We start from the raw sequence: 10,924 nt of genomic DNA on the forward strand, positions 1-10,924 counted from the left end.
GGACAGAAATGTAACAGTGACAATGAAGACTGGACACACATAACCCTACCATACCTGTAATGTGATACATCAGTAGAAATAAGTACCCCATGCACACTTAAAACAAACCAAAATAATAACATTATGGCCGGATACGTGGACAGACATGCAACAATGACAGCTGGGCGACTGTATTTCACATCATAGGCAAACAATAGAACTGTCAATAACGTTACTGCATGATGTCAACAATATCCACATATAATGTAAACATGGGATTCTCCAGCCTGTGCAGCTGGGGCATGGCCGTAAATCCTCGTTAGTTGGTAGAGAATACTGACAACCAACCGTTAGTTAAATATCAGATCATCCTATTGTCTCTGTGTCCTTCGGTTACCTGTCAAAATGTTTATATTTACAATAATCATGGTTTCCGTAATATCAGAAATATGATATCTTCAGGAAAAAACCCACTGTTGTAATGATGAACAGCATGAAAAACAAAAAGAAGAAAATCCTGCTCATCATTCTGCTGACTCGCTTCCAGGTCATTGGTGGTGGATTCCATGATTCATTCGACTTCTTGTCCAGTGACAGGATCTCCGTACCAACAGCAGGAGTGCCAAAGATGCATCTCTCCCAGGACCTTGTCATACGTCCCATCCACGACGGAACAGGTCTGATGGCTGAGTCCCGATGGAACACTTGCACAATCCAGATGGTCAGGAACACGTAGAGAGAGCTCATGATAAACAGGCCAACAAGAAAGATAGTAAACATAGGTAACGAGTCACCATTCTGTGGCAGCATTCCAGTGACGAAGGACAGGGATACAGTGAAAGACAGCAACACTGTGATGGCAAAGGACACCTTCTCGCCAGACTCCACAGGAATGAGGAACACCACCACATTCACTAATCCAAGCACCAAGACAGGCAGGAGAGTTGTCAGTATCGCCAAAGATGGCTTTCTCTTCAGGCTCATTTTGTAGTATACCCAAGGAAAATATTTGCCACTGTTTCCAAAGACAACTCTTGATGCAGATGTGTTAGTGATATCCCACTGGCTGTTGGAGTTATACAAACTTAATCCTATAGAGTTATTTGTCGATCTTAAATCAACTTCTTTCAGACCATTTCTCCAATCAAACGTCTCATAAGTACATTCCTGTTCATCCAAAGGAAAGTTGGTAACATCCATTTGGCAGAAAGTCTTGAAGGTATCGCCAGGTGACCAAGTCACAATTCCTTCGGCGGTCACTTTCATAACCCCAAAGTCGAGACCCAGAGGCTCAGCATCAACCACCTGGTTCCAAACTGTGATGTAAGGTCTCCAAACCTTCCCATAGTCAGGATTTATTTCACTGATTCCTCCATATTCACTGGCGTTCCAGGTTAGAAACTCATCTTTCCAGGAAACTAAGAAAAACCCGTTAGCTGTCACTGTCTGAGTAACGTCATCAAAATTAGATATGCTGAGAAGGTAAAGTTCCAATGAGACCGTGATAGAGTCACTGCTGTTCTTGACTGGTCTGACATTTGGGTTGTTGTTTCTGATGATGTCATTGTGTAGGCGAAGTACATGGTGGTCGTCCTGACCTCTAGTTGCCCCCAGAAACAACAGTAGACACAGTCCACAGGTCACTCCCTTAAGGTGTCGCACCCCTAGCCCCAAAAAATACATCCTCTGCCTTGTACTTCAACAGCAATGTGCGTATTCCGATATGCTTTGAGGCAGTAGTGCGCAGTTAACCAAGCACCACCTCACGGTGACGACACAATTAAGGTCTATATCGTTTTTAGTGTACTGATCATATTGCGAAATGTGATTCATTAACACATACAAAGAATAGCAAACAGAAACCTTTCAGTGATACATTAATGCATTCATGCCTGCAGGCTATATAGTAATTGAAACGGACAAAAACCGTTTAGAAAATGTAAACGTTACAATAAAAGCATTATTTATTGACGACAATCAATGTAATTGTACCCGTGAGCTCTCCTGCCTACATCTCTCCACAATAGTCTGTATAATGTCACTTTTTAGAGTTAGAGTTGTCTGACATAACAATACAATATAGGCAGCAAAACACTTTCCATAATCATAAACCATTCCTGTTAAAAGAAACATTTGTACTATGCCGACCCACCAATGATTCGATCACGATTCCAATAAAAGGTATTTCAAACTGTTCCCTTCTTCTCAAGAATCCTTACTTCACTGCTTCCGTTTTCTTATGGGTAAATAGTTCTTAATTTCTCGCTTTCTCGACTCTGTCACCATGGGGTAGCATGTTGACCTATGATGGCAATAGTGAAATGTTCTTAATTACTGATTTATTTGTTTTAAAAATGTACGCTTATGAGCTTTCAATGTAATTTCCAAAATCAACTTGATCAAAAGGAGTTATAAAAAAATGTTTGCAATAATTTTTCATAAAGGATTCCATTCCTTTTGTCCAAAGATTAATAATGCTCACAGAAGTCTAATATGTAACTTTAAAGTGATTAAATCTGACGGTATTTTAGGGAGCGTGTGTATGTGTAACGTTTGTCTGCATGATATACATAATTTCCAACGCTCACACATTTAGCCTAAAAATAGAATGGTAGTCACGCCACACTGTCAACCAAGTCATCAAGTAAGACCACGCCACGCTGTCAACCAAGTCATCAAGTATCTCCACGAAACAGTTATCAAACATGACCACGTCAAATTATCAAAATATTAAGAGGTAAAACAACGCCGTATCGTCAGCGAAAATATAAAGCAAAAACACTATCAACCTAGTCATTACGCATGACCATGCCACACTATCAGCAAAGCCATCAATCCTGACCACCACCACGTCATCAAGCATGACCACATGGCACTGTCAACTATGTCATACAGAATGACCACACAACACTATAAACACTATAAAGTCATCAAACATAACCACATTATACTTTCAACCAAGTTAGCAAGCCTGGCCAAGCCACACTATCAACCATGTCACAGAGAATGACCATCAAACAAATCAGCAAGCATGACGATGCCACACTATGAACCAAGTCATCAAGCATGACCACACATCAACAACGCTATCAAACATTATCAACCATATCATCTAGCATGGCCATGCTAAAGTATCGTAACACGTAACACGATCAATTAACTTATCAAGCATGACCACATCACACTATCAACGAGGTCATCAAGCATGACCACACTATGAACCAAGTTCTCTAGCGTGACCACACCACACTATCAAAGAGGTCATCAAGCATGACCACACTATCAACCAAGTTATCTAGCGTGACCACACTACACTATCAACGAGGTCATCAAGCATGACCACACTATCAACCAAGTTATCTAGCGTGACCACACCACACTATCAACGAGGTCATCAAGCATGACCACACTATCAACCAAGTTATCTAGCGTGACCACACCACACTATCAACGAGGTCATCAAGCATGACCACACTATCAACCAAGTTATCTAGCGTGACCACACCACACTATCAACGAGGTCATCAAGAATGACCATAATATCAACCACGTTATCTAACGTGACCACACAACACTATCAACGAGGTCATCAAGCATGACCACACTATCAACCAAGTTATCTAACGTGACCACACCACACTATCAACGAGGTCATCAAGCATGACAACACTATCAACCAAGTTATCTAACGTGACCACACCACACTATCAACGAGGTCATCAAGCATGACCACACTATCAACCAAGTTATCTAGCGTGACCACACCACACTATCAACGAGGTCATCAAGCATGACCACACTATCAACCAAGTTATCTAGCGTGACCACACCACACTATCAACCAAGTTATCTAACGTGACCACACCACACTATCAACGAGGTCATCAAGCATGACCACACTATCAACCAAGTTATCTAGCGTGACCACACCACACTATCAACGAGGTCATCAAGCATGACCACACTATCAACCAAGTTATCTAACGTGACCACACCACACTATCAACGAGGTCATTAAGCATGACTACAATATCAACCAAGTAATCTAGCGTGACCACACTACACTATCAACGAGGTCATCAAGCATGACCACACTATCAACCAAGTCATCTAGCGTGACCACACTACACTATCAACGAGGTCATCAAGCATGACCACACTATCAACCAAGTTATCTAGCGTGACCACACCACACTATCAACGAGGTTATCAAGCATGACTGCACTATCAACCAAGTTATCTAGCGTGACCACACCACACTATCAACGAGGTCATCAAGCATGACCACACTATCAACCAAGTTATCTAACGTGACCACACCACACTATCAACGAGGTCATCAAGCATGACTACAATATCAACCAAGTTATCTAGCGTGACCACACTACACTATCAACGAGGTCATCAAGCATGACCACACTATCAACCAAAGCATTATCTATCTAGCGTGACCACACCACACTATCAACGAGGTCATCAAGCATGACCACACTATCAACCAAGTTATCTGGCGTGACCACACCACACTATCAACGAGGTCATCAAGCATAACCACACTATCAACCAAGTTATCTAACGTGACCACACCACACTATCAACGAGGTCATCAAGCATGACCACACTATCAACCAAGTTATCTAGCGTGACCACACAACACTATCAACGAGGTCATCAAGCATGACCACACTATCAACCAAGTTATCTAGCGTGACCACACCACACTATCAACGAGGTCATCAAGCATAACCACACTATCAACCAAGTTATCTAACGTGACCACACAACACTATCAACGAGGTCATCAAGAATGACCACACTATCAACCAAGTTATCTAACGTGACCACACCACACTATCAACGAGGTCATCAAGCATGACCACACTATCAACCAAGTTATCTAGCGTGACCACACTACACTATTAACGAGGTCATCAAGCATGACCACACTATCAACCAAGTTATCTAACGTGACCACACCACACTATCAACGAGGTCATCAAGCATGACCACACTATCAACCAAGTTATCTAGCGTGACCACACCACACTATCAACGAGGTCATCAAGCATGACCACACTATCAACCAAGTTATCTAGCGTGACCACACCACACTATCAACGAAGTCATCAAGCATGACCACACTATCAACCAAGTTATCTAGCGTGACCACACCACACTATCAACGAGGTCATCAAGCATGACCACACTATCAACCAAGTTATCTAGCGTGACCACACCACACTATCAACGAGGTCATCAAGCATAACCACACTATCAACCAAGTTATCTAGCGTGACCACACCACACTATCAACGAGGTCATCAAGCATGACCACACTATCAACCAAGTTATCTAGCGTGACCACACCACACTATCAACGAGGTCATCAAGCATGACTACACCGCGCTATCAAGCATGACCATGAAACACTATCAATCAAGTTATCAAGCATGACCACGCCATATTGTCAACGAAGTCATCAAGCATGACCACGCCATATTGTCAACGAAGTCATCAAGCATGACAACGCCACACGTCAACCAATCATTCAAGCAGGACCACCCGATCCTTGAAGTAAGTGCCAGTCAGTGAGGAGATGTGAAACCAAAAGGTCGAGGTATGGGAACTAATCTCTGAAGCCGATGTTATGTCGCTCTCCATGAAGTGTAAAAAGACGTTTTAAAAATTCTCTCCATTGATCCAGAGATGACATTCAATATCGATAATAATATTCTTTCACCTCTGTGTGAGCATGTTTTGTTTTTGTTTTCACATCTGGTGGATAAATGAGGTGAGAATCCTAACTTATCTTGACGTTGTTCAAAACAACCAGGACATCTTCAGACCTGAATCTGTCTTGGCAACGCTTCATATCGTTTGGTCAACCAAAATAGTTAAATGCCCATGAAAACATATCATATCACCAAACCTGACTAAGATGTTGCCAGTAAACTCGTATATCAGGCATTTCTAAGAATGGTTTCAGCTTTATCAAAACCAACATCCATACACAATTGTAAGAAAGTCAGATTTTAGACTAAAATTCTTGGAAACAAAACCCGAATTCCACAACTAAGTGAAACCCAGTCAGTTGATGTCAATGACCTAATACTGAGACTGTTGTGGCGCGCCACTAGTACTTACAATATAAAATGCAAGCAATCACAATTAAAATTTAAACTAATTGCAAGATTTTATGGATTATGACTTGCTTCATGATGATTGTAGCGATGTCAGATTCAGTGGAGATATGTATGCGCGGCGACAGTGACGACTCACGACGGCGGGCATCCGTGCACTATGTCATCACACACAACAGGTGATCGTAGCCTACAAACAGGCCGCCATACATACACGTGCACATTTCAATAAAGAGGATTTATTGTGTAATGAATACATTAAACTGGTGTACGTTCTGACCATGGATACGTCTGTACAACTGTTTCTCTACCGAATCGAGACTCCCATACCACGACAGGCACAGGGATTCGTACATAGACGTGTTTTTTTCTGTTACTGAACCACTATCAACATATGATAACATTTGCCAAAAGGACACATATGACCATGTCATAATTGTAATGTGATCCTACTTCCGTAGTAAGAACTACGTCACCCACACTTAAAACTAACATCTATAAACAAACATAATAACATTTCTGGCTGAATACGTGGACAGACATACCACCGTCACAATGAGAACTAGGCGACTGTATTTCACATCATAGGCAAACAATAGAACTGTCAATAAAGTCATTGAATGATGTTAACAATATCCACATACAATGTAAACATGGGATTCTCCAGCCTGTATAGAATGTGGGCATCACCGTATCGAATGCAAATAATTCCCTGTTAGTTGGTAGAGAATACTGACAACCAACCGTTAGTTAAATATCAGATCATACTATTGTCTCTGTGTCCTTCCTTAGTTGGTAGAGAATACTGACAACCAACCGTTAGTTAAATATCAGATCATACTATTGTCTCTGTGTCCTTCCTTAGTTGGTAGAGAATACTGACAACCAACCGTTAGCTAAATATCAGATCATACTATTGTCTCTGTGTCCTTCCTTAGTTGGTAGAGAATACTGACAACCAACCGTTAGAAAAATATCAGATCATACTATTGTCTCTGTGTCCTTCCTATGTCAGACAGATTATATTTACAATAATCATGGTTTCCGTAATATCAGAAATATGATATCTTCAGGAAAAACACCACTGTTGTAATGATGAACAGCATGAAAAACAAAAAGAAGAAAATCCTGCTCATCATTCTGCTGACTCGCTTCCAGGTCATTGGTGGTGGATTCCATGATTCATTCGACTTCTTGTCCAGTGACAGGATCTCCGTACTTCCAACAGCAGGAGTGCCAAAGATGCATCTCTCCCAGGACCTTGTCATACGTCCCATCCACGACGGAACAGGTTTGATGGCTGCGTCCCGATGGAACACTTGAACGGTCCAGATGGTCAGGAACACGTAGAGAGAGCTCATGATAAACAGGCCAACAAGAAAGATAGTAAACACAGGTATACTGTCAGCGTTCTGTGGCAGCAGTCCAGTGACGAAGGATAGGGATACAGTGAAAGATAGCAACACCGTGATGGCAAAGGACACCTTCTCTCCAGACTCCACAGGAATGAGGAACACCACCACATTCACTAATCCCAGCACCAGGATAGGCAGGAGAGTTGTCAGTATCGCCAAAGATGGCTTTCTCTTCAGGCTCATTTTGTAGTGTACCCAAGGATAATAGCTGCCACTGTGTCCAAGGACAAGTCTTGATGCAGATGTGTTGGTGATATCCCATTGGCTGTTGGAGTCAAACAAATTTAATCCTATAGAGTTATTAGTCGGTCTTAAATCAACTTCTTTCAGACTAGTTCTCCAATCAAACGTCTTATAGGTACACTCCTGTTCATCCAAAGGAAAGTTGGTAACATCCATTTGGCAGAAAGTCTTGAAGGTATCGCCAGGTGACCAAGTCACAATTCCTTCGGCGGTCACTTTAATGACACCAAAGTCGAGTCCCAGAGGTTCAGCGTCAACCACCTGGTTTCGAATTGCAATATAAGGTCTCCAAACCTTCCCATAGTCAGGATTTATTTCATTGATACCTCCATACTCGCTGACGTTCCAGGTTAGAAACTCATCTTTCCAGGAAACTAAGAAAAACCCATTGGCTGTCACTGTCTGAGTAACTTCATCAAAATCAGATATGCTGAGAAGGTGAAGTTCCAATGAGACCGTGATAGAGTCACTGCTGTTCTTGACTGGTCTGACATTTGGGTTGTTGTTTCTGATGATGTCATTGTGTAGTCGAAGTACATGGTGGTCGTCCTGACCTCTAGATGTCCCCAGGAACAACAGTAGACACAGTCCACATGTCACTCCCTTGAGGTGACCCACCCCTCGCTCTGTGAACAGCCCCAACACGTACATCCTCTGCCTTGTACTTCAACAGCAATGGGCGTATCCCGTTAGGCTATGAGGCAGTAGTGCGCATTTAACCAAACACCAACTCGGGGTGACGGCACAATTAACGGCAAAATCGTTTTTAGTGTACTGATCGTATTGCCAAATTGTGATTGATTATGGATTACAAAGAATAGCAAACAGAAACCTTTCAGTGATGCATTAATGCATTGACGCCTGCAGGCTATACAGTAATTGACACAGACAAAAACCGTTCACAAAATGTTGAAAATGTGACCGTTACTATAAAAACTCATTAATGAAAACAAAGAGTTTTAGATCAATAATCTGTCTCTTTCTCTCTAGTTCTAGTACATATCCCACACGCCGTTTACAATATTTATTAAGCATGCACAGTGCAATTCCACCCGGGATGTGAGCTCTCCTGCCTACATCTCTACACAATAATTTGTATAATGTCACCTTTTAGAGTGAGAGTTGTCTGACATGACAATAAAATATAGGCAGCAAAACACTTCCATGATCATAAAACATCGCTATTAAAAGAAACATTTGTTCTATGCCGTCCCACGAATGATTCGATGCCGATTCCTAAGAAAGGTTTTTCAAACTGTTCCCTTCTTCTCAAGCACCCTTACTTCACTGCTTCCGTTCTCTTATGGGTCAGTTGGTCTTACTTTCTCGCGTTCTCGTCTTTTGTTATGTCTCAGTCACCATGGGGTCGCATGTAGACCTACGATGTAAATGATGAAATGTTCTTACCATTCGCTCAAATATATTACTATCAAAAACCAACTTTATTTCTTTTCTAAATGTACTCTTATTAGCTTTAAATTGAATTTCAAAATACAGAGCTGCTATCATAGTGTTTTCGTTGTTGATAAGTTTTGTGCCACTATTAATGGCAATATAAAATGCATGCAATCACGATTAAGATTTAAACTAACAAGTTTTATGGATTATGACTTATTTTATTATGATTGTAGCGATGTCAGATTCAGTGGGGATATGTATGTGGAGCGACAGTGACGACTCACGACGGCGTGCATCTGTGCACGATGTCATCACGCACAACAAGTGAACGTAGCCTACAAAACAGGCCGTCATACATACACGTGCTCGTCTCAATAAAGAGGATTTATTGTGTAATGAATACATTAAACTGATGTACGTCCTGACCATGGATACGTCTGTACAACTGTTTCTCTACCGGATCGAGACTCCAATACTACTATTGTACTCCCATAATCGTATTGTTTTTCTATTACAAAACGACTATCAGCACATTGTAAGGTTGTCACAGGGACACATATAACCATGCCATACTTGTAATGAGGGGGGTGGGTACTACTTCAGAAGTAAAAGGACCGGTGGAGTAGCCTGCTGGGTAAAGCGTTCGCTCGTCACGCCAAAAACACGGGTTGGATTCCCCACATTAGTACAATGTGTGAAGCCCATTTCTGGTGTCCCGAGTCGTGATATTGCTGAAACAGTGCTAAAACCAGCGTAAACCATACTCACTCATTCAGAAATAAGAACTACGTCACGCACACTTAAAACAAACACCAACAAACAAATATAATAACATTTATGCCTGATTCCGTGGACAGAAACATAACAATGAAGATGAGAACTGGACGACTGACACATCAATAGGCAAACAATAGAACTGTTAATAGCGTCATTGAATGATGTCTGCAATATTCACAGATGTAATTCTCCAGCTCTACCAATTTGGGCATCATCCTATGCGGTAGGGGTGGAGTTGGGGATAGGGGCCAGGATGCCAGTAACCTGTATATTTACAGTTAATTGGTGGAGTAAGTATAATATTATCCTTTTGTCTTCATCTCGTTTGGTTACCGATGTCAAACAGTTACATTTAGAGTAATCATCGATTACATCGTTATGTCAGAGATTTGATATCTTCAGAAATCCACACACTGTTGCAATGATGAACAGCATGAAAACCAAAAAGAAAAATATCCTGCTCATCATTCTGCTGACTCGCTTCCAGGTCATTGGTGGTGGATTGCACGATTCATTCGACTTCTTGTCCAGTGACAGGATCTCCGTACCAACAGCAGGAGTGCCAAAGATGCATCTCTCCCAGGACCTTGTCAAACGTCCCATCCACGACAGAACAGATCTGATGGTTTCGTCCCGATGGAACACTTGCACGATCCAGATGGTCAGGAACACGTAGAGAGAGCTCATGATAAACAGGCCAACAAGAAAGATAGTAAACACAGGTATACTGTCACCGTTCTGTGGCAGCAGTCCAGTGACGAAGGATAGGGATACAGTGAAAGACAGCAACACCGTGATGGCAAAGGACACCTTCTCACCAGAATCCACAGGAATGAGGAACACCACCACATTCACTAACCCCAGCATCAGGACAGGCAGGAGAGTTGTCAGTATCGCTAAAGATGGCTTTCTCTTCAGGCTCAGCTCGTAGTATACAAAAGGAATATATATGCCACTGGTTTCAAAGACAAC

The 10,924-nt window shown here is 41.8% G+C and overlaps 2 protein-coding genes across 2 annotated transcripts; both read right to left on the bottom strand.

Moving 5' to 3' along the window:
- Nucleotides 1-420: 420 nt before the first annotated feature.
- On the bottom strand, nucleotides 421-1,662 carry LOC124281444 (neuronal acetylcholine receptor subunit alpha-6-like). Its single transcript, XM_046717492.1, has one exon. It carries the CDS (start codon nucleotides 1,660-1,662, stop codon nucleotides 421-423), a length of 1,242 nt encoding a protein of 413 aa, XP_046573448.1.
- A 5,394-nt stretch (nucleotides 1,663-7,056) lies between these two features.
- Nucleotides 7,057-8,532, bottom strand: LOC124281400 (neuronal acetylcholine receptor subunit alpha-6-like). Its single transcript, XM_046717436.1, has one exon. It carries the CDS (start codon nucleotides 8,426-8,428, stop codon nucleotides 7,172-7,174), a length of 1,257 nt encoding a protein of 418 aa, XP_046573392.1. The 5' UTR covers nucleotides 8,429-8,532; the 3' UTR covers nucleotides 7,057-7,171.
- Between the last annotated feature and the right edge of the window lie 2,392 nt (nucleotides 8,533-10,924).

The sequence above is a fragment of the Haliotis rubra genome, unplaced genomic scaffold, assembly GCF_003918875.1.
Source record: "Haliotis rubra isolate DU_JTF1 unplaced genomic scaffold, ASM391887v1 Scf284, whole genome shotgun sequence".
Taxonomy (NCBI): Eukaryota; Metazoa; Mollusca; class Gastropoda; order Lepetellida; family Haliotidae; genus Haliotis; species Haliotis rubra.

What these genes read in the sequence shown, in the direction of transcription:
- LOC124281444 (XM_046717492.1), bottom strand. Translation starts at nt 1,662, where the DNA reads ATGTATTTTTTGGGGCTAGGGGTGCGACACCTTAAGGGAGTGACCTGT.
- LOC124281400 (XM_046717436.1), bottom strand. Translation starts at nt 8,428, where the DNA reads ATGTACGTGTTGGGGCTGTTCACAGAGCGAGGGGTGGGTCACCTCAAG.